The sequence below is a fragment of the Varanus komodoensis genome, unplaced genomic scaffold, assembly GCF_004798865.1.
Source record: "Varanus komodoensis strain SLA01 unplaced genomic scaffold, ASM479886v1 scaffold41, whole genome shotgun sequence".
NCBI classification, from domain to species: domain Eukaryota; kingdom Metazoa; phylum Chordata; class Lepidosauria; order Squamata; family Varanidae; genus Varanus; species Varanus komodoensis.
In genome coordinates, this window is record NW_025335954.1 from 8,308,640 (window position 1) to 8,333,272 (window position 24,633).

Sequence of the window (24,633 nt, forward strand, 5' to 3'; positions counted from 1 at the left end):
TTGTCAGCCTAACACATACACTACTTCACAAATCTGATTTGCATAATTTGTTCAGAATGCAATGGATGCTTTAGGTGCAAGGTAAACAGTTTGAACAGTTGAACAGTTTACTCTCCAAAAAATGCCCAGATACCAGTCTTATCTCCGTCTCCATCACCAAAGCTACTTCCCCTAAACACATTAGTACCTTCAGTGGAGTCTCCGCTGAATTCACCTACAGCCACAGAGTAGCCTAGGAACAAAACAGAAGAAACATCATGACTAAGACAAGTATTTGCTGTGCCACTGGGACTACTAGGGAGTGCTGTTGCCACTTCTCTGCATGCTTTCTTGTCATAGGACTCATAATGTCTACAATAAAGTTACATAAGGACTTCTTAAAAGGCAAAATCCAAAAAGGTTGAGCTAGATCACTGAACTCCTGTCTCTCCCTACAGCTCTCTCTAAAGATCTGTGCATGCAAGAATCCTTTATTACAGGGAAAGATCACTATGAGGTAAGGAATTCCTTCAACCGGGGTGAAAGTAAGGAAAAGACACAGGAAACACAGTTAAGTTTCAGAGATGACCATACAGTTTTTACCTTGAACTATTAACTGTCTATGAGAAAAGAGAATGTGATCTTTCTGTGAACCCTACCCATCAACAATCTGTTTCCATGAGTACTTCCCCCAGAGTAAGCAAAATCAAATGCCCTGTGCTCATAACAAGCTGTCTGCTAGCCCTACACAGCTAAGAAGCTGTTGTGAGCTACACAGAGTCAAGAGCATCTTCACCTTCTCAGATGTGTAAGGCCTGGTTGGTAACTCATTTTTAACAAGGCCTGTATTTCAAACTGAGCAAGGACTGGGGTGCATGCAACTCTGGTTCTACCCACTTGCTGGAACCCACATCAGCTGGAACATCAGGCAATGGACTCTTTAACCCCTTTTCTCCAGGGTGACTAAGCAGAAGCTTTTGCAAAGACCGCCTTCAGCCACAGATTGGGTGCTCACTGCCATTTCCCTGTGTCTTGGTTTGGCTTTGGTAAGAGCAGCTGAGATGCAGAAAGATAGAAGAACTGGTGCCCGCGCTGCAAAAGAAGGGGTTAGAGAGCCCTTTGACTGTGTCTCAGTTTGGGAGAAAGTAGCTGAGCATTCTGTGTTGGAAATCTGTGACCTTGGAATCAAGAACAAGAGAGGAAGCCTTAGGACCAGATTTGGCCTGCAGAAGTCTAAACGCCTATCACTACTATGTAGACTAGATGTATGAAACCTCTTTCATCCCAAGGTTCAAATTCAGCTGGTAGTGGGGACAAAGGCAGGGATTTGAGCTAAAATAATAACACATTTTAGCTCAAAGATATAACTCTCAGTATCTAAGCTTTAGAAGAAGCATCTCAAGCTTTTAGAAAGGAGGAAATGACACAAAAACTGGGAAAGCATTGGAAGATAGGAATTGAGTAAAAGGGGGTAGGGGCAGGGAAAACAGGGTGAGGCCATCTCAGGAATCCCAGAAGGCTGGACTGGGACCCCAGGTGGGCTATATCTGGGCCCGAGCTTCAAAACAAATCTGCGGATGAAGAAGGCTGAAGAGTCAGAAGCCCAGAAAACTAATCTGGTGAAACAGTCTGTCTCCCACTGCTTGGGACTAGGGCTCCTACAGCCCTCGGAAAGAATACCACCCAAGGACAAAGAGTCCTTCTCCCTTCTCTCCAGCACTCACCGAGGTAACTGTCGTCAGCGTTGATGTGAGACTGTCGTGTTTCGAGCTTCCCTTTCACCTCCAGGATTAAATATTCAGGGTCGTAGGACTGCTCAATGGCATCCTGAGTTGCTGATAGCACCTGGCCTGAAGAAAAACCATGGTGTATTGGCTAGAGTATTGGACTGGGCCTGGGGAAACACGGAGTGAAATCCTCACTCTGCCTGGGTCAATTACATGCAAATACATGGGTTTGTGTGTGAGGGAAACATGGGACAGGGACTCTGTATGACACTTGAAGCTACTTAGAATAAGAGCAGGATATAAATGTGAATAAATACATTTAAAAGCTTGTGCTGAATTTGGGGGATGTAGGGCAGGGATGGTGGAAGCTGATAGTCCCATATGCAAGGAAGCAAATAATCAGTGCTGCATGTATGCTGTGAATACAGGAAAGTAGTGTCAGATTCTGCTTCCTGTGATTCTTGCCATTCATCTTATTTTTTAAAAAGGGAGCAAAACTTGCTAGCCCTCAGAGGTATTCTTGAAAGTAGAGTGGGAATTTGCCTGGCCCAAAATAAGAATCAATTGGACATGCCAATAATGAACATTTTTAAGAACCATTTCTTAAATACCATTCAAAAAGAATAGGAGATTTTGCTAGTTACAAAAACTACCATCATGTGAAAACATCTCCACAATGCAGTCCCCTCCCCACAGGGCACTGTGCTGAATGCCATGGAAGTCTCCTCCAGTCCTGACTCGGGGACATTAACAACCTATACCACCATGGGCAGAATGCAACATTACCTTTGCAAATGCATGTTCTCAAGCCTGCATTTGAGGCAGTCCAGATACAAACACAGAGATAAGGGCAGGGTCTGTGTATGTGCATGATTCGGTGGGAAAGCTTAGCTCTACCACCTGAAACCCACAAGCCAAGTTTTTTCTTTATGGTTTTATGCCATTGCATACATGCTTGCAAGTTGAAATTTAGACATCTCTTTCATCTCTACTGCCAGTGCATGGCCTTCTTTCTCAAGTTAAGACATTTTTATTTAGGTAGGGCCTCAAACTCCGGGACAGAGTGTGTTATTGGAAGTGAATAGGTCTCACATTCCACACCATGTCATTTCAGGACTTCAAGGTGGCAGGGACAAGAAAAACCACAGGTTGAAATCTTGGGGAATCTCTGCTTGGAGGAAGAGATCACCCTTCCCCAATTTGGCATCTCCTAATGCGTTGGATTATAACTCCCAGCATTCTCAGGCAGCTATGCCAAAAAATGGCCTGACTCCAACAAGGCAGCTTCACAATATGCACAAGTTTAAATTCATGTTGACAAAAGATGAGTGCAATTCACATTATCTGTGTTACTCTGTGGCCAGAACTGGGACATTGTGTGGCAAATCTGGAGATATGTAACAAGTGTCCTGAAGTTGGTGATTAAAATTGAGAGATAGACGATGAACAGTTATCCGCACATAATTTCATGCACACCCTCTCCTGCCATGACAGAGCCTCATAAAAACAGGCAATATCCGATACACACCTGCCATTTAAGGTGTTGCTTGCCTCAAACACTTTATTTTTAAAATGAGGACCTTCTAAGCAAAAATAGAACCCTTCATTAACATTTGCTGGCCACAAGCAAACAGGAGGGTGGGGCGAATGGCATTTTGTTGCAGTGGATGCCAAACAAATATTTCTCATTACAGTGCCATTTATCCCTATGCCTGATGAACTGATGAATTATTTGATTACCTACAGTGGCATATAGAGCATGCCTTCATGCTTCTCGGCAGACAGGGAAAAAATAGCAACATATATCATACCCACACATACAATACTGTTACCCACACCTGTAATTATATAGAGAGAACCAGCATACTTCAGCAAAGGACTTCAGCCACATACAGAATAACGTAGCATGACAGGGAGAAGATTATGCTAGTCCATATGCTAGCTTTCTAAATCAAAGATGGACTGACTTAAGTCTTATAGGGTTTGTTTGTTTGTTTTTTTAGTTTACATTAAATAACAAGGCAAGAAAGCATATATAGGATGTCTGAATTAACTCAGGTTGAAAACTCCCAAGTATGAACTCTTGCTCAAGAATGCAAGAATTGCTCTGCAGGACTATCAGACCTGGGCCAAATTAATCCAGAGTTTTGCCTCTTACAGTAGCCAGCTAGATACCGCTGGGAAACTCACAAGCATAGTGTCAGCAGACATTATGTGTGCCACAATTTACCTTCTGCTTAACTCTGTGAGGGAGGGTACTGCTCACTTTGGAAGAGTGTTCGAACAAGCAAATGTGTGCCACATTAGTACAGTACACAGCAAATGAATTATGGTCAAGCTTGAGTAAATTGACTTCATAAATTGGCATAGCAAACTCCTGGCACCATGTCTTCTTGCTCTCACCACTTTTTTTCCTGGGCTCAGGTCCTTCTGGTCCCTCTTCTTTCTCCTTTCTTTGCATGAAATTAAACCTCCTCCCAGCACCCCTTCCTGCCAATAATTTGGTTAATGGAAGAAGTGAGAGAAATCATGCCTGCTCACCTTATCTTTTCTGCTCAAAGGAAAGGTTGGCCTTAGCATGTGGTGTGGGGAAAGGGCCATGGCTCAGTGGCAGAGAACCTGCTTCACCCACAGAAAACCCCAACTTCAATCCTGGTATCTCCAGGTAGGGGTGGAAAAACCCCTGCTTGCAACCCTGGGGAGCAGCTGCTAGTCTGTGTCAACCATAATGGTGTGGAAGACCCATGACCTGACCTGATATAAGGCAACTTCCTATGCTTCTAGGAAAGCAGGGGATAGATGAAAAGCAGAAGCTCACCTTGCCAAAAATAGCTTCCAGGGCCACCAAGAAGAACACGTCCAGTCTGCAGAGAGAGGCAAATGTGTTAGTTCCACAGAGGTAATGTGATCACTTTGACAGCTTTTTAGCAAATAAGGCAGTATAAACATGTTAAAAATAGATAACTTAATTTATTTTGTATCTACACCTTCCCAGCCTCACCCCAAAGAAATTCCTTATCCCAGGCTCCAAATGTAAGAGCTTTGTTCTCAAGAAGGATGGAAACTCACCTTTGTAAATTCAGCACTAAATCCACTTTGACAGTAGCCTTGTCCACGGGCTGAGTTCAGGTCTGGCAGAGAGAGAGCAAGAGTGCAAAATAGACAAAGGATGGGAGGGGGACAACAATTCAGAGGGGATGGTCAACTAACAGCACCAAAGCTCTTGATGGAGCCTTGTCACCAAGCTAGAGAACCTCCTGGCCCAGACAATGGGGATGATACCATAAGAAGGAGGGAATTTAGACTTCCAGACCCTTCCCTGCTGTAACACCCCTCTCTTTGTCCCACTTGGGTATCTGGCATTAAAATGCCTTCAAACAAAACAGCAAGGGTAAGTAGGAGACAGCGGAAATTGGCTGGAACCGGGACAGTAGGGAAATCTAAATTTCAATAAAGTTGGCCCATCCCTTTCTCTATGTTCAATTCTGCAATGTGATTTCACTCAGAGCTCTTACAGAGAACTTTCACTTGCAGGGAGTAGGGGACTGTTAATTCTTCCCAGGTGGCCCTCTAGCTATTCTCTAGAACACATGGCTCTTTCTGGACTACATGAATCTCAGAGTGGGTCCAGTGGGGGCTGTGCTGATCAAAAAGCAGGCTTCCACCTCTCCCTGCACAGGAGAAAAAGAGACTAGTCTTCTCTGAAGCCTGCATGTCCTTGATGGCACATAGAAAAGAGTTGGCTGGATGAATATTCAATAGCCTGCCTTGTTCTAATGGCAGGAATGAGAAGGGCCAGCATAAGGGTAGGGATGGAAAGGTACCCATTTCACTTCTAGAGGAAGAGAGGCTGCAGCTCAGTGACACAGCACCTGCTTTGCAAGCAGAAAGGTCCAGGTTCAGTCCTCAGCATCTTGAAGGAGGGCTAGGAAACTGTCCTGCCTGAGACCCTCAAAAGCCACTGCTGCCAGTAAGTTTTGACAGTACTGGACTAGATGGGCCAACACTCTGGCTCAGTATGGAGCAGCTTCCAATGTAGAGTCAATCCATCTGGCTTTCCCTGGTCCAGTTGATGGCCAGTCCATCACAGCTCCCAGGCCATGGTTGTGCATTACATGGTAGTCAGTGCATAATGCACTTTCTATGTAGCAAAGCTTCTATATTCATATAGAAGCTGGGTGTCTGTGTGTGTGTGGAGGCGGGGGCATCTGTGTATCCCAGCTCATTAATGTGTCTCCACAGATGTGCCCCCATTTTCTGTTGCCACTCTCAAAGGTAAAGGATATCTAGCAACATTTATGCCACTACCCTAAGAGCCCTGCCTATTGCCTCTACGAGTTAGTTACCTGAGCGGCAAGGTGCATATTCCACAAACTTGGTAAAGTTGTTGACTGACAGGTAGCAGGTGCCCACCACCTCCTGCTCAGGTTCTTCCTTGTTGGTTCGCCAGCTGTACAAGGGGGCACAGGCCTAGGGGAAGAAGATTGGGCTGGTAAGCAAAGGCCCAGGGCACAGCATCCTTCCATGTAGTGGCCAAAGATCTCACAGCTGGTGTCAGATCAGCAATGTGTAATTTCAGAGTCAAACAGGGTCTTCAGCAAAACCAGCTACTGCCAGAGAGATGTCCTACCTTCAGAAAATCACTACTTGGCAATTCTAGGTCTAACTTCCATAGACCAACTTCTTTTCTGGGGACTCCACCCACAAGCCTTGGTACATACTTTCTAAAGCACTGATTCCCAAACTGCATGCCATCAGGGACATGAGAGAGGTCAAAATACACCTGCAAAAGTCACGCCACCAGGTTAACAAGTGTAGTGGAATCCTAAAAGTATCATGATGGGCTAAAATGCACAGTCATGTCCCTGAGCACTGAATAAGGGGACAAAGAGGAGGGGGAAGATGCCAGGAGCATCACACATTGGCAAGGAGGATGACTTCCTATTGTCCCAGGACCTGATCAAAACTCTTATACACACACTTACAGATATGCAAATAGCCAAAATAAATAACATGGATGTACATGCATGCAGGCACACACAATCCTCTGCCCCGCTCTACACACACACACAGTCATAAAAGCTTCTATGTTACTTATTTTGTGTATTTGTATTCTGTACTTCTTTTTCTGTGAATTGCCATGGAATCAACTTTGATGAAAGGATGCTATTAAAAACAAAAGCACACCATATTTTGAATAAATAAATGTAAATAGCTTTCCCTAAGCTAGTGCTCTCCAGGAATATTAGGCAACTGACCCTCTGGCTGGAGATGATGGGAGCTGCAGTCCAACACACCTGGAAGGCAACAAGTTGGGGGAGACTGCTACAGAGTGAAATGTGTCTCTAATTTTACTCCCCTAAGTTTCACAGGACTGGGCACAACCACCGTGAGGGGGGCCGAACTAGAATTTTCCTTCAAGAACTATCTTGTGGCAGGTAGTCCAAATGAGAAACAGGTGTGCTTATTAAAGAGACTAAGGTGGACAGGCACGAACTTCTCCCTAATTCCTACCTTGTGCAATGGCTATAAACTCAAGATGCACACACTTTCCCCCTGCAGATGTCACTTCCATGTCACCCATCCAATCCCTGAATGTGCAAGGAGAGAATACTAAAGAGCCTGCAGGACAGCTACTGAACTGCTGAGAAACCCAACAGCAGCAATTTTGACCAGTTGGGTCCATATAGTCAGCATAAGGCAAAGAGCTGTTTCCTGAACTTGGTGCTCAGCATGGACTTCAGTATGCTGAAAATCTAATTTAAAACACACACACACAAGTCCTCATGGCCGAAAATATGGGCTTGGAGACCCAAGATGGTAGAAGATTAAGATCTGGGGCTGCAGGGAAACCTGAGCTAAGTTCCAAGTGATTAAAAGTGCCAGAGGGTGGCCTTTGTTGCCCTGCATAGCTCTGCTGCTCAACTACATAATGAAAATGAATGAAATAATACCAAATGTATAGAGGGCCAAACATTCTGAACTTTGATTTTAAAAAAAACCTTTCCCAAGCTGACATACTTTAGACTACAACTTTCATGACCTCCAGCTACCAGTGTTGGCTCGGGACGGTGGGAGTTGTAGACCAAACACATCCAAAGAGTGCCAAACTGGGGAAGGATGGAGTTTAAACCACCACTACCCTAAAATCATTTTATGATTTGCAATCACTTGGATTCCTCTCCAAACTATTGATATGCAAACTCCTAGAAGAAGAACCTGGAAGTATGACAGAGAAGACTAAATCATTTTTGTGAGGACTTGGCTGTCCATCTGTGGCAATTATGAGAAGCTCTGCAGTAAAGGGTTTAGCCTGAATGCAAAGAAGATAGACACAGTGACTTGATAAGCATCCTCAAATACTTGAAGAGGCTGTCTCAGAAAGGATGCAGAATAACTGCTCCTAGGGACAGCTGGACAAAGGCAACTGCTTTACAAAAGAAGGAGGCAGGTTTAGGGATGCTGTCATGAGTAGAGAAAACACAAATGTTTTCTTAATTTAAATAGCAAAGGGACAAGGCAGAAAAATTATCTTGGACATTTCACACACTTCATTTGGGATTCCAAATCACAAGGCAAGAGGCATGCTAATTGCAAGACTGAATGTAATGTATATCCTTTTGACTCTGCAGTCAGGACCTGCAGGGGAAGTTCAGGTAGTGCCAGTTCCCCTCTTCCCTCAGTTAAAAAAGAGCTGTCCAGGAATGGCATCCTTGCCAAAGGTAGTCAGAATTCTGCACCAACATAAGCCAAACTGTACAACTTGCAGAAACCAGGCAAATTAAGTGCAGCTGCATATATGGGCTTGTTTTGCATAGTATTTATTTTGCCTAGTCATTGGATTGCAACACCTAGTTGCATATCAATGCAATGTGCAGTTGAAGCTCAACTTTCACAGAGGTTAGGGGCACAGGACTCCTGTGAAAGTGGAAAAACCATGAATATCTCTAGAACCCTAAATTTTAACTCTAAATACTGTTGACCATATCTGTAGTGGATTGCTTCTTCCCCTCCCACTCTTTCTGTGTATTAGCCTGTATTGTTGGGCATCCTTTATCAGGTGTATATCCCTGGATTTACTTCTGAGTAAACCTCCCCAGCTCAGAGTGCTGTTGAGCGAGACAGTAAAGAGGACAGGAAACTGCAGTGACAGGGTGGGATGGGGAGTGGAAATGAGGAACAGAGGCAGCAAGTGCAGCCAGACAGTTTTTATCCCCACAGAAAAAGGCTTTGGTCACATTCTTGCCACAATAGGCCACAAAACTCCAAAAGAAATTTCCATATAGTTATTGATGGCAAACTTGCAAATAATCAAATCTGTGAAAACCAAGGAACTCATGATGTTTTGCTGTGGTACCTCCAGTGGGAAGTACCCTCCTGATCTCTGGAGTGCCCCATCCACTTTCTTGTGTTCCCTGCTCTCACATGGCAGAAGGTTCCTGCAACTCAAGGAAGAGGTCAAAAATAAAGCTTGACCCCGCCCAAAATGTCCATCACTGTAGGCCAACTAATCATTTGCTCGTGGCCCTTGCTTAACAACACCCATGCCACCCAACTTACTAGGATGGAGCTGCCGTGTGATCTCACTGTGGCTCCAAACCACTGCATGGATTTGAATTCCATTTGGCCCATTGGTTCATCCACACGGGATCCTGCAGGATAGAGAACACATGTAGATCTAGATCAGTGTTAACTATACTTCAGATTTCTGGGACAAAGTCCTTCCCCACCCAGACCTTACTCTTGTGGTCAAAAGGATTGGGTGCGTGTGCCTGTGCATGTACATATATATGCAGCAATGTGCATGTGTGTTTGTGTGCACATACATACTCACATAACTTATGCATATGTGTGGCTGTTTGTGTGAATGGCTACTAATGTGTGGAAGGGGATATGGGCTAGCATGTAAGCCATGCAGTGTCCCTGCATACTCGGCACCCAGTCAGACAAAACAAAGCTCTGAAGAAGGTCTTCTACGTGTGTCCAGCTGAATGCATTTGAAGAGTTCTTGCAATCCTGAACCCGATTTCCAGTCATGGAAACTCATGGTATTCAGCTGCACGTGCTTACCAAACCCTCTTCAGACTTCCATGTCAACACATGGGTGTGAATATGTGGGGATACAGAGGAAGGGGCTTCCATAAGTGCTCAAGTGCCTATGTCTGAGCTGGCAAAATCCTGTAGAGGCACAGACATACACATGCACACACAAATTCATTCTCTCTCTCTCTCTCTCTCTCTCTCTCTCTCTCTCTCTCTCTCTCTCTCCAAAGAAATATTGATTCCAGGTGTCCTGCCTTCCTCTACCTTCCTTGTAAAAAACAAGGTTCCTTATCCTCTCTCCCACAAAACCCCAATAGGCAGTGATCCTAGAAGAGCTACTCTAGGTTTTCTATATAGTGCAAAGCCCCTCAAGCTATTTCTGGTCTATTTAGCTTTTCCAATTCCTTTTTTCTAAACGAACTGCCAAAAATGCAATTTGGTTCCACGTGGGTTCTTCTCTCCTCACCCCCACCCCGATTAATTCACATCCGTACCTGGAAAATCAACAAACTGGAAAATGTCATTTACGATTTCAAAAATCCAACAAAGCTGCTGTGAAGAGTACTCCAGAAATTCTTCCTCTGTTTATTCAGAGGAAACAAGATTTCATATTACAACATGGCTTTTTCATCCCCCTGTCCTGACCTCAAGATTTGCCATTGTTTCCAGAGAAAATAAAGACAAGTTTGAAGGAAAAGAATTCTTGTAAATTAAAAAATGTCTAAGCCATTCCTGACTAACTATCCTACCTGTTGGACTAGGACTAGACAGACTTGGCTTCTAATCCCTGCTCGCCCGTGAAGCTCACTGAGTGATTTGTTAATAAAATACTCTCAGTCTTACCTACCTCACATGGTTGCTGTGAGTGTAAAACAGAGGAGGAAAAGGAGAAAGAGGGTATAAACTGCCTTGGGCTTCTTGGAGCACAGGCAGGATATAACTATTTTCAGCAATTTTCATTGTGAATTTCATTAAATCAAGAACAAAAGCAAAATGTTAAAAAAACCAAAACCAAAACCAAAGGTTACTGTTTCTTTACAAGAAATTTGAATAGCTAAGCCAAATTTGATACATATAACATGTATACCTCAATATATTTTGGATGAAGCATGAAATTTGAACAGCTCAGTTACATTGAATACAAATGAAATACACTTGCCCATGTATTTTGTATAAAGTAAAATCTATCACTTTCAGTAAGTGTCATTACACATGGGTTTAACAGGTGGGATATAACTGTAACAAACAAATATCTCCGCTGCAGTGGTTTTTCAAAATGTAATCCAAAAAACCCATACATGCTTTGGGAGCTTCTCAAAGATTCATCAAGAAGATGGTGAGCAATGATGACAAGTGTCCCCACTGTTACTCATTTTTCCCTGTAATGCACAGTTGGAAAGGTCATGGCTATGAGTACAGGCCTTGGGTTCCACCATGTCATCTGCCTCCTTTTGACAAAGTGTTTGGATCCACCTGCTGCCATTTTAATATTCCACAGTGCTCCCAAGAGATGCTCCATTGGGAGTAATTATGGGAAATGTAAGTGCTTCTTCTTGGATCTAGCTATGAAGTGCAGCTATGAGGTAAATGACAGAAGGTCCATTAAAGGAGGAGACCAGCTGGAGGGCACTTTGCCAGGTCCCTTCCCCAGAACATGGGATCAGTCCATTCTGTGAGACTACAGAGTGGATAACATGGCTGGCTGCTGCTCATGTGACCTAAATGTTCTACAGTGTGTCCCATAATCCTCTGCAGTACACAATCACCTCTGGCAATTATGCATGCTTCTAGAGCAGAATGGTTGGTTCCTTTTATACTAACATTTTTGAAACTTCTGTATGTGTGTGCCCATCAATGTATGTAGCATTTGAAAATTCTGGATACCAGTCCAAGAATTCAACAAATCTACTGATAATACTTTGCATATTTGTTTGCTTTGAGCAATTCAGCCTGAAAAGAAAATTCCCTTTAAAAAGAAGGCTTGTGTACAGAATTTGTAACATTAATTCGTTCTAAGTATTTTTCTGTGTTGTTTTCAACACAGAGATACTTAGATTTTGCCAGACACACGAAACCATGTTCCCCCAGAATCAGACTACTGAGAAAGAGCAGAAGGAGCTCCCCAGGCAGCGTCCTGTTTTGCTCCCTGACTGGAATGTGATCTCTGTTCTCAGCTGAGGCGAGGAAACTCTCCCTGGCCCAGCTCCACTGAGTACTGTCCAAGCCAAGTCTACAGCACCATGTGCCAAGGCGGGAAAACCCAATGTCTGCCCAGCCAGCCAAAGGTCTAGGCCTTCCGAGTCACCAGCGGGAGGGAGAAGTTGGATCCCTTCCTTCTCCAGCCATACAGATGCCTTCAGGCCTAAGTGAATGATTGTCAACATATTCACATCACACATAGTCCACTGACAGAATTCTCATTATGTTCAGGATTTATGTACTTGTTACATTATTTAAATCCCATCCTTCCTGCTAGCAGCATACATAGTTCTCTCACTGTTCATTTTATCCTCACAATCACCCTGTGAGGTGTATTAAGCTGAGAGCTAGCGATTAGCATAAGATCATCCCAACTTCTCCAACTGTGGGGAAGGGCTGTAACTCAGTGGCAGAACACATGGTTCACACCAATAAGGTCTCAGCTTTAATATCCAGCATTGCTGAATTAGGCTGCCTGAAATCCTGGAAAGCCAGTGCTAGTCAGGGACCTAGCCTGTATGACATGAAGCACACTGTCTAGTCATAGGTGCTGTCATGATCATCTGGGTGTCTGCAGGTGTCCTTTTTGCATGTTTGCCCTGCTTTACCCTCTCATGGGTTGTTGGAGGGGACAGACAACCCTCAAATAATTCTAAAATAAGCTATGGATTATTTGAGGGTTATCTACAGCCTCAAACAACCCATGATGCTGGCTTTGCATGACAGGACAAACTATAGAACACCCCCTCAGCTTCCATATTCAGAATGGCAGTCAAAATTTTCCCCTTCCTTCCACAAACATTATCCCAGAATTAGAATGAGACCTCAGCCCTTGACAGTTGTGTGCCACCGATCACTACTGATGCCTTTGACCTTGCTCCCTGCTCTTGCAAGACTCTAAAACCAGTGAACCCAGGAAGAGGGGCCTAATCGAGATCCAAAATACCAGCAGTTCTCCATTTCCTTCTTATGCCAGTACTGCCAATCAGACACTGCCATTCTTCCTATTCATTCTGTAAGATTAGAGCACAGGAAGGAAAGGGAGGTGCTCTGTTGTTAAGCAACCACAGATAAAGGGAGATGAAGGAAGGGGATGTTTCACAGTTGTACAAAGCCTGAATTTCCTATTTGAAACTGACAGCTACTATTGGCAAGGAAATAGCTACAGTGACACACCCCCTGAATTTTGCATTGGAAACTAGCATATTGGTTAAAGCCAATTTGGCATACTAATACACGTTCCAATATGGACTATGACGGGCTGGTATGCTCTTATCAGAGAGAAAGGGAGAGAAAGTGCCTCACATACTTCCAGGTCAGCCAGAAAATGCCTCGCATATGATTCCAGTCTCAGTGTATCCATTACTGAGCTGAAAGTGATCAGCACTCAAACTGAGATTATCAGTACAAGTCAAACTGGGCCAGCACCTCAGAAAGGGAACAGCAGCCTTTCCCAACCTAGCGACAACCAGTTGTTTTGGACTAGAATTTCTGTCATACCTTGCTGGATGAGGCTGATGGGAGTTGCAGTCTAAGAAACCAGAGGGCACCATGTTGGGGAAGGTTGTGGGACAGTGATTCTCCCATCATCTCATAGTCTTGGCACACAAACACTGCTTTTTCAATTGGTTAGCTGTAGTGTGGGTTTGTACGTCACTCAATATTTTTAAAGCTCATGCCTGGCCGACCACAGCCATCATTCTTTAACCTTTCCCAGAAAAAGTACCACTAAACAAAATGTCAAGGCATTGTAGGAAAGGTTGATTGGAAGTTATACATTTTCTACACAGGAAGTAGTTCAGTGGGACAGCGTCAGTCCAATTTATTTTGCCATGATGGTTATACTTCCCCTGCTCTCCATGTAGGAAATGAAAATATCTAAGAAGTTAAGAGGAAGTCTGAGTGATGAAGTTAAGAGGAAAGAAGCTGGAATGTGGGACATAGATTTGTGGGTAGAAATCGAGAGTACTTGTCACAAGAGTGCTGTGATTAACCCCCCCCCCAATAAATTTGTAGGGAGGGTTTGTGAGTAATGTGAAGGATCCAACCAGAGCTGGTGACAAGGGCAGGTGGCTGGGCACCTTCCAAGGGCCCACACTCCAGCTAGCATTCACAAACAAGAGCCTCCTGGCCTTGCTCCTCCTTTTCACCACTGTAGCTAGCTTGTTCACTTGGCTCTCCCTCTGGGCCAGTGGTGAGGAAGAAGAGCAAAGGAGTAGCAAAGCGGTGGATAAAAATAGTGGCAAGAAGATGAACTTAGAGAAGGACGGGGCCTTGTCCAAGGACCCGTAGAAACCTGGAGCTGGCAATTACTCCAAGGATAAATGGAACCCAACACTTTCAACATCAAGAGGGCTTGCTAGTATGACATGGTTCCATTAGCTCATCATAAATTGTGCTAGTGGCCAGACATTGCTGGATCCTTCCCATTTATCAGAGCATACAGTTAAAGCCCAGACGTTCCCAAGGAACCCATCATGCTAGAAAGTGTTGTTGCCATTGCAACTGTGTTGACTTCCCCTAATGCAACATCAACAATATTGGCAGCTGAATACCAGTGAATATTTCCCTATGCATCACTGTATTTTTTCAGTGTTGTTGTGAGTTAAGTTGCCCTGGACGCCAATTAGGAGAAAGAGTGGGATAAAACAAAGACAAACAAATAAATACATTGGGGGGGGGGGTCAGGCAAATATCCAGCCAGCCCCAACCCTTAGCTTACCTTTGCTGTCAAATTCGATGGGTATACAGCTGCTGGTGTCAAGATGCCAAGGGCAGTAGTAGACGGCACCTCCCTCTGTAACATTTGGCTGATTTGTTTTGGCCTTGGGTGCTCCAATAAGGACACTGAAACTGTGAGGAGGAAAGTGATAGGGTGAGTCCACACTTGAGATGTGAAGGAGGTCACAGAGGAGGCGGCTATCAACAGCTAGCAATCATGATAAACATATATTACCTCCAAGATTGGAAGCAGTATGCCTCTGAAAACCAGTTGCTGGGGAACATGAGGGGCAGGTACTTTTGCATTCCTGTTCTACTTGTGGGCTTCCCACTAGGGGCATCTGGTGAGAACAGAGAGGTGTTCGGTCTGATCCTTAAGGAGGGCTATCCTTAAGTTTTCCTCCTTACCTATCTCTATTTCCTCATAAGCTTGCAGCAAACAGTGCTACTGGCAAGCTTCCTTCCTCTGTGCATGCAAAGGACTCTGGGTCTGGGTCAACATATGCTGCAGATCAAAGTGGCAGAAATGTACCACTTTAGGATAGTAGGTCAGGGATGCCCCTTTTGAATGGGTACCACATGAATGCATTCCCTGTCTCCTGCAAATAGAAATGTCCTACATGAGGGAGGAGGGAAGGTTTACTTCAGCCCTTTTACTACCAAGCTCTTTCTTCTGCTTTCAGGGTGTGCTTAGTTTCTTTGAAACCAGAAAAGAATTCAAGCAAGAGAAGTCTCTCACCTGCAGTCTGAGGTGGCACAACCCCTTCTATCACCCCAGAAATGTTGCCTCATTCACCCTGAATTTTCCTGCCTGTGAGTAGGAGGCTTAGGTAAAGGCATTAAACCAGACTAGACCAGACCAGACCAGACCAGACCAGACCAGACCAGACCACACTGCTTTCCTATTTTACTTTAAGCAAGTGAGCCCTGCAACAACATGCTGCAGTGTGTCCTCACTTCCTAGCACTGGAGGGTTCCTAATCAGGGTACCAGCCAGCAGATGCAGAATGTGCAGATTGTCCAAAGAACTCACTTTCCTAGTCCTTGTGACTTTGAAGTTATACTTGAGAACGTACAGATGAAGCCTGCTGAAATCTGAGAAGCCAAGGAGTTGGATGAATATGACTCCCACTGATTTCAGGCAGGAACTCGGCTTAGATCTTAAGCCCTTTCCTGGGACTAATGAAATTACAATCATTTATGGAAAAAGAAGAATAAACTATGCCAACTTATGCCAAGTCTCTTCTGATAGGCATATAATCAAGTGTTTGGGCAGAAGCTTGTACTGGATGACTTCCACTATGTCTTGTCTAGGACAAGGACAGTTTGGCCAAGTGATAAAAATGGAATCTAGTAGCACTGAATTAATCTCCAATCTGATAATTAAGTGATGGGACCTGATGCCAGCATCATAAATTATTGAACCTCCCATGGCTCAGTGTTAGATGCCCCAGTGTCAAGCTAAATACCAAGTTCAGGAAGAAAATTTTTGCAACAAGCTTTGCTCTGTAAGGTATTCCCTGCAACCTAGTTCCCTTCAGATGTGTTTGACTATCACACCCATCATCCCTGCCTAGCACATGCCATGCTGGTTAGGGAAAAATACTCTTGTACACTACAAGAAGTGACACATTTCAGCTAGTTAAAACAAATCAGCTTTGCAATATAGAAATATCACAACTTGCTGGCAACAGTGAGAGGGATAAATCCTCCTTTGTGTATTCTTCCTTAATCTAGTACCCTCCAGGTGTTTTGAACTACAACTTCCATCAGCCCCAGCTAGCATAGCCAATGATCAGGCTTTCTGAGAGGTGCAGTCTGAAACACCTGGGTGGTACGAGGTTGGAGAAGGCTGCCCATTCCATTAGGTCCTATCAGCGTCTTGATTTGTTCTGGAATACCAGCAGTTTAAATGATTTCCATCGGTTTTATCTGATGAGGGGAGACACTCTGCAGATTGGAAGCACATTCACTCCAGTCTCCTGTTCCCCAACTCTCAACAGCCTCACAATCTTCCTTTTGCTCTACCCCACCCCCACCCCCTCCACAGAGCTCCCTGGTGCAGGACAAAGAACCCTTGTGCAAGCAGCCAGGTGTACAGTACAGCAGCTGCAAGCAGGCAGTGGATCCACCCCCTGCTGGGGCTCACAGGCCTGGGAAAGAGCTTAAAATACCCAGCAATGGCAGCGAGAGCCCCACAAATCTCAGAATGGAGGTGGCCAGGACAGCATGGAGAACTCCTCCACTCACAAGAGGAGCATCTGGTTGCAAACCTGCTAAATCAGGGATCTCAAACTCAACTTACCTGGGGGCCGCTGGAAGTAGAGTCTGGGTGAGGGTGGGCCGCATCAAGTATTCCACCACCGCGGTGGTGGTGAGCCGCTCATCCCGCGGCTGGCCCGGGCGCCGCCGGCACTTTGAAGGCTGCAGGGCCCCTCCCCTGTGCCCCACCCGGCCCAGCAATTGGCCCGCGGGCCGCGAGTTTGAGACCCCTGTGCTAAATACAACCATTGTCACAGTGATCTCCGGGAACCAAAGCCCCAACCAACTTCTCATTTCAGTCTTTGCAAGGGGCCAGTGTCAACTGGGAAAAGGAAGATCTACCAGGAATTCCAACCTGACTGTAACCTTTGGTGTATAAACTTATGCCACTGAGAATGGAAGAAGCTAGTCATGGCTACCAAGACAAGTGATGAGAGGAGGAGGGAGGCAGGGGGGTATGTTGCCTCCTGCATAGCTGGTTGGCATCCCCAAGTGATGAGCACCAAGCCTAGCAATTCTAGTCGCGACTACAGGCCAAATCAAATCTTCAGGTGCTGCCTAGCTCAAGATCTATAAGACAGACAGAGAAAGCCTAAGAAAACTGGGTGGGAAAGCATCCCAGGATTCCCACATGAAGATTTTATTTTGTCCTGCAGTTGTGCCTCGGCTTGCAGGTACTCAGTGCTGGCTCCTTTTGGAGAGCCCATGGGCAAAATGCCCTCCACAGACCCCCTCCCTCACAGACTTCACTTTCCCATCACCATTATCAACAGCTGCTCTTGCTCCTCTTCACCTGTTACTATTTGCTTGTCTGGCAAGTAGTAAGGAAGAGGAATCTGCTGCTCTGCTTCCGCATCACCACCTTTGTCCGGGCGAGAGCAAGACACAGGAGTACACACAGGTTGCAGTGGTGAAGAGCATGAACTACTCTAGAGAGGATCTTAAGACTGAGCCCTGGAGAGTGCAGATACCTGGAGAAACTAAGCTGTTTGGGAAGGTCTAAAGAGTTCAGCCTCCTTCATGGATCACTGCCTTGTTGTGGCGAAGGGACTTGCATAGCTCAATGAAGCTATGAGCTATGCTGTGCAGGGCCACCCAAGACGGACAGGTCATAGCAGAGAGCTCTGGCAAAATGTGATCCACTGGAGAAGGAAATGGCAACCCACTCCAGTGTCCTTGCCATGAAAACCCCATGGACAGTACCAAAAGGCAAAAAGATATGACACCGGAAGATGACCCCCTCAGGTTGGAAGGTGTCCACTATGCTACTGGGGAAGAGCAGAGGGCTAGTACTAGTAGCGCCAGAAAGAATGAAGCAACAGGGTCAAAGCTGAAAGGACACTCAGTTGCAGATGTATCTGGTGGTGAAAGGAGAGTCCAATAATGTAAAGATCTATACTCCATAGGAACCTGGAATGTAAGATCCATGAATCAAGGCAAGCTGGATGTGGTCAAACAAGAGATGACAAGACTGACCGTCGACATCTTAGGAATCAGTGAACTAAAATGGACAGGAATGGGTGAATTTAATTCAGACGACCATCAGGTATACTACTACGGGCAAGGATCCCTCAGAAGAAATGAAGTAGCCTTCATAGTCAATAAAAGAGTACGAAAAGCAGTACTGGGATACAATCTCCAAAATGACAGAATGATCTCAGTTCGAATCCAAGGCAAACCATTCAACATCACAGTAGTCCAAGTCTATGCCCCAATCACAGGTGCTGAAGAGGCTGAAGTTGACCGGTTCTAGAATTAACACCCAAAAATGATGTCCTTATCATCATGGGGGATTGGAATGCTAAAGTAGGAAGCCAAAAGATTACCGGAATAACGGGCAGGTTTGGCCTTGGAGTACAAAATGAAGCAGGGCACAGGCCGGTAGAATTTTGTCAAGAGAATATGATGGTCATAGCAAACACTCTTTTCCAACAACCCAAGAGACAACTCTACACATGGCCATCACCAGATGGTCAACACAGAAATCAGATTGACTATGTGCTCTGCAGCCAAAGATGGAGAAGCTCTGTACAGACAGTAAAAACAAGACCAGGAGCTGACTGTGGCTCAGATCATGAGCTTCTGGTTGCAAAATTCAGCCTTAAATTGAAGAAAGTAGGGAAAAGCACTAGGCTACTCAGGTATGACCTAAATCACATTCCTGATGAATATACAGTAGAGGTGACAAACAGATTTAAGGAATTAGATAGACAGAGTGCCTGAAGAACTATGGACGGAGGTTCGCAACATTGTACAAGAGGTAGCAACTAAAACCATCCCAAAGAAAAAGAAATGCAAGAAAGCAAAATGGTTGTCTGAGGAAGCTTTACAAATAGCTGAGGAAAGAAAGGAAGTGAAAGGCAAGGGAGAAAAGGAAAAATACACCCAATTGAATGCAGAATTCCAGAGAATAGCTAGAAGACATAAGAATACCTTCTTAAATGTACAGTGCAAAGAAATATGTAGAAGAAAACAATAGAATAGGGAGGACCAGAGAGCTCTTCAAGAAAATTGGAGATATGAAGGGAACGTTTCATGCAAAGATGGGCATGATAAAGGGCCAAAATGGCAGGGACCTAACAGAGGCAGAAGAGATTAAGAAGGGGTGGCAAGATTACACAGAAGAACTATACAAGAAAGAGCTTAACGTCCCTGATAACCACAACGGGTGGTCGCTGACCTTGAGCCAGACATCCTGGAATGTGAAGTCAAATGGGCCTTAGGAAGTCTGAGCAACAACAAAGCTAGTGGAGGTGATGCTATACCAGCTGAGCTATTCAAAATCTTAAAAGACGATGCAGTAAAAGTGCTACACTCAATATGCCAGCAAATTTGGAAAACTCAACAGTGGCCACAGGATTGGAAAAGGTCAGTTTACATTCCGATCCCAAAGAAGGGCAATGCCAAAGAATGTTCAAACTACCGCACCATTGCACTCATTTCACATGCTAGCAAAGTGATGCTCACAATCCTACAAGCTAGGCTCCGGCAGTACGTGGACAGAGAACTACCAGAAGTACAGGCAGGATTTTGAAGAGGGAGAGGAACTAGAGATCAGATTGCCAACATATACTGGATCATGAAGAAAGTTAGGGAGTTTCAGAAAAATATCTACTTCTGCTTCATTGACTATGCTAAAGCCTTTGATTGTGTGGATCACAACAAAATGTGGAAAGTTCTTAAAGAGATGGGAGTACCAGACCATCTTATTTGTCTCTTGAAAAACCTATATGCGGGTCAAGAAGCAACAGTGAGAACTGGACACAGAACCACTGATTGGTTCAAAATTGAGAAAGGAGTTTGGCAAGGCTGTATATTGTCGCCCTGCCTATTTAACTTATATGGAGAGCACATCATGGGAAAGGCGGGGCTATATGAATCACCACTTGGAATTAAGTTTGCTGGGAGAAATATCAACAACCTCAGATATGCAGATGATACCACTCTCATGGCAGAAAGTGAAGAGCAACTAAAGAGTCTCTTGATGCGGGTGAAGGAGGAGAGTGCAAAAGTTGGCTTGAAACTCAACATTAAGAAAACTAAGATCATGGCATCCAGTCCTCTCACTTCCTGGCAAATGGATGGGGAAGAAATGGAGGTAGTAGCAGATTTTATTTTCCTGGGCTCCAAGATCACCGCAGACAGGAACTGCAGCCAAGAAATTAAAATACGCTTGCCCCTAGGGAGGAAAGCTATGGCAAATCTAGACAGCATACTAAATAGTAGAGGCATCACCCTGCCAACAAAAGTGCGTATAGTCAAGGCTATGGTTTTCCCAGTTGCAATGTATGGCTGTGAAAGCTGGACCATAAGGAAGGCTGAGCGCCGAAGAATTGAGGCCTTTGAATTGTGGTGCTGGAGGAGACTCCTGCGAGTCCCTTGGACCGTAAGGTGATCAAACCGGTCAGTCCTAGTGATCAACACTGACTGCTCTTTAGAAGGCCAGATACTGAAGATGAAACTCAAATGCTTTGACTACCTAATGAGAAGGAAGGACTCCCTGGAGAAGAGCCTAATGCTGGGATCAATAGATGGCAAAAGAAGAAGGGGACGGCCGAGAATGAGGTGGCTGGATGGAGTCACTGAAGCAGTCGGTGTGAGTTTGAGTGGACTCCAGGGGATGGTGAAGGACAGGAAGGCCTGGAGGAATGTTGTCCATGGGGTCTAGACGGGTCGGACACGACTTCACGACTAACAACAACAAAGAGTTCAGTGTGATCACTGATGTTCCATGCAATGTTCTTCATTACTGAAGTTGAACTGAAGCCATTGGAAGAGACCTCTCCAAAGAATGGCACCAAAACCTTGTGTTCTGAATACCTTGTGTACATTTTTACTGAGAGCCACCCAAGAAGGTAAAGAAACAAAGTACAAATGAAAATGAACCGCAGGGAGCTTCTTTTTCACAATGCATAACTAAAGGTTATATACAAAAAATAGATGATCATGACATGAAGTGCAACCCATAATAATGATTGTAACTGGGTTTGGACTAAACACTGCAGCTCAATATGGTGCGGGTTATTTAATCCATGACAAGGCATGATGAGCATGAGCACTAGCTTCCAAACGCAATTCTCATTCTGGGGCTTTTGTGTTATCTGAACCTGGTGAACCTGGATTATATGACACTTGGGCAACTCTTAAATATGCAAACCCAGATTCACATGACAAGGCAGCCCTCTGAATGGGGCTGCATATTTAAACTGGCAGCCACATGCACTATGAACCCAGCATGGATTAAATAACCCATGGTTGGCTGTTGTGCCATGTGAATAGTGCCTGTGAGTACTGGACCAAAGTTGTAGCCAGTCCAGATGCATGAATCTGGGGCAATGGTACATGAGCCTGTAGATATTGGACGAGAGTTTCCCAGCTCTCACAATTCTCATAGTTCCTTTGCAACAGGGTCAGTGTTACAGTGGTACAGGTTTGCAAGAAATATGCACACCTTTTGAAATGCCTGTAGCTGCTTAGCCTGCTGACAAACCAAAATCCAAGCTCCATAAAGAACAGGGAAGCTCAGTGCTAATGGGACACTGGATTCTTCCCTTCCCCACCCACTTTGTGGATGTTTCCATAGGCCCTGCAAGCTTTCAGGTCAAAAGCCTTTATCTAATCTATTCTGTTTGTGCAGCCAGGTCCCTGCTCCGCTTAATTCTCCTGGCACCAAGGTAGGCAAAGGGATGCATTAGAGTCCATCCTCTCCCAGTTGTTTACTTGCTGTGGGGGAGGAAGCCATACTGCACACAAACTGCAGAAGGTTAAGAGGTGCCACCAGCACAGGGAATCACAGGCAGCCCAGATCCATCCATCCATCCCGTTTAAAATCTGACATTATTTTGGCCATTCTCCTGTCATCTGGTATGGAGGTTGCTTAGGATGTAACATGTTAGCTCACACCACCACTCTTGCACTCCAAAGAACCAGAGCCAGAACTCACATATAGAGAAATCCTGTGTGAGGGTATAAAATAAGCCACCTTGCAGAAAGTTGTCCAGATTCACATGACACGACAGCCCATCATGGCTAGTTGCCCATGATGGGTTGTTGTGCCATGCAAACCAGATTAGCATAAGGCAGCTTCTAAAGTCCCAGGATCAATTCATGCATAGGCAGTATAGCAGAATGCAAGAGATCACTGCACAGCAATGCATTCCCTGGTTGCCTCTGGACACAATTCAGGGCACTCTTTTTTAGGTTTATAAAGCCTTTGAAAGGCTTACCTCCAACTTGCCTAAGAGGCAAAATCTCCTTTGCCTCCTGTCACAGTAATGCTGCCTACCTTCATCTGTGCACAGAGTCAGTAGGATGTATGTGCAGATACACCCTCTTAGGGTTACATAACAACCTTGGGTATAATACTAGAGTAGAAAAACATATTTATAATATAGATTAATACCTCCCTGAGCATAAAAGCAAAGGAATATTCTCACAAATATGCATCATGAGGCATTTATTTTATACTTTGGAACCATACCTGGGTCCAGAAATATCTCATCATAAGATTCCCATTGCTATGGAATTCCCTTCTACTGCACACGCACCAAAGTACAAATATGAACATATTCCAGAAGTAACAGAAGGTTACTGTGGACCACGATGGTTTTCAGTGGGCAGGATTAAGTTAGTATGCCAAGGAACATCTGTGGAATTTTAACTTTGTCATAGGGAAGATTATCTTGCTTTACATATGCATTTTATTATTTTTGGACACTTATTTATGGTTTTTCAGAGGCTGTAATTCTCCTTTCAAAGAAAGAACAAAATACTTAAACACTTAAATACATTTTATCCATCCCCTTTCTTATTGTATTAAATCATTTGAACTGTCCTGCAATTTGAGAGGGGGAAGACCTTTGTGAATAATAAAAATGCATGGAGTAAGTGGAGCTTTAAAAACCAACCACCCAATCCCTGGACCAGTTTCCAGAGCTATGTGTGTTAAAACCAGACCTTTTCACTTTATTTTTTTAAAAGAAGTGAGCATGGCAATTTCAGTTAGTGTTCAAACCTGAAAAGTGTAACCATACACAAGCAATTGGACACCAACATTGATGAGGTCAGCTGTAGAGCTGTCCTCAGAGTGTCAAACTAGGACTGGGGAGACCAAGTGCAAAACCCACTTAACCACAAAGCTTATGGGGTGAGCCTATCTCTCAGCCTAAATGACCTCACAGGGCCATTGTCAGGATAAAAATGGGAGTGAGTGAGTGAGTGAGTAGAGAGAGAAATAACCACTTCCTTGGGGGAAAGTGGAAGGTAACTATGTGCTTTTGTATGACAAGGAGGAGATGTGGAGTCCACACATGGTTTGCTTTCTCTGTAGCTACTTTTCCAGAAAGTTTGGCCAAGCCAAAAATGACAGAGTGTGTGGTGGCAGACCAACCTGACTACTTGAAGGCATCAGCAACCCCTCCTACATCACTGTGGCTCCTTCTGGGTGCATGAGATCACAAGCACAGGTCCAGCCTGTACTATCTGGTGGAAGCAGCAGCCGCAGGTGCCAGATAGAAGGCTTTGCTGTTTGTTCTGCCCCTGCTGTAGCTTACTAGATAAGTAAAACTTCTGAAATCAAACAAGGGCAGTCTAAGGAGAGGAGCCTGAGCTAATTGGTGTACCCACAAGGAATCAGTTCAGCCACCCTAGCAGCTCTGTTTCTAAATCATTTTTTCAACCTGGCACTCAAGTCAGGTTGACCACACACCCGATACTTCATTCAACCCCCACTTTTCTCAGCTTTCTTGTCCTTTTCAACTTCAAACTCTGGTTCAGTTTAAAGAAACTCACTTGGGAGTAAACAGGAAATGGTGACATTACAGGTGCACTGTCAGGAGGAAGTACCCGGGAGATGAACTGCAGCAGACAAGGCAGTGGGTCATTTGCCTGTAGGTGGGGGCTTGATTAGCCACACAGCTCGGTTCAAGTGCCTGTGGCCAGTTCAAGACCTGGGCAAGCAAGACATGATTTCATCACCTAACCTGCCCCACAGAATTACTGAGAAACAAAAAGAAACACATGAAACCTCTGAACATTTGAAAGAGGAACACAAGTTCTTTGCAGAGGATTCTGGAGCATTCTCTAGAGTACACATTACATTCAGATGAAGCACTGATCAGGTCTTTTGGGCTTTGCTGTAACCCCACCCTGCTTTTGGACACATCAAACACTCCTCTCAAGCAGCATAGTACCTAGGGAAAGA

General features: G+C 44.7%; 1 protein-coding gene across 2 annotated transcripts in view; it reads right to left on the reverse strand.

Moving 5' to 3' along the window:
• Positions 1 to 24,633, reverse strand: part of LOC123029771 (integrin alpha-5-like) — a 49,494-nt gene that overhangs the window by 7,160 nt on the left and 17,701 nt on the right. Inside the window, exons 2-8 of one of the 2 annotated variants that reach the window (XM_044443078.1) lie at positions 14,671 to 14,801; positions 9,267 to 9,358; positions 6,053 to 6,176; positions 4,776 to 4,837; positions 4,525 to 4,570; positions 1,704 to 1,829; positions 1 to 232 (exon numbers count right to left, since the gene is read on the reverse strand). The exon at positions 1 to 232 is cut by the window's left edge and continues 1 nt beyond it. In XM_044443078.1, the coding sequence (XP_044299013.1) occupies positions 108 to 232; positions 1,704 to 1,829; positions 4,525 to 4,570; positions 4,776 to 4,837; positions 6,053 to 6,176; positions 9,267 to 9,358; positions 14,671 to 14,801 (706 nt within the window). In that variant the 3' untranslated portion in view covers positions 1 to 107. Of the gene's footprint in view, positions 233 to 1,703; positions 1,874 to 4,524; positions 4,571 to 4,775; positions 4,838 to 6,052; positions 6,177 to 9,266; positions 9,359 to 14,670; positions 14,802 to 24,633 lie in introns of both variants that reach the window. The other variant, XM_044443079.1, reaches the window with a different exon arrangement.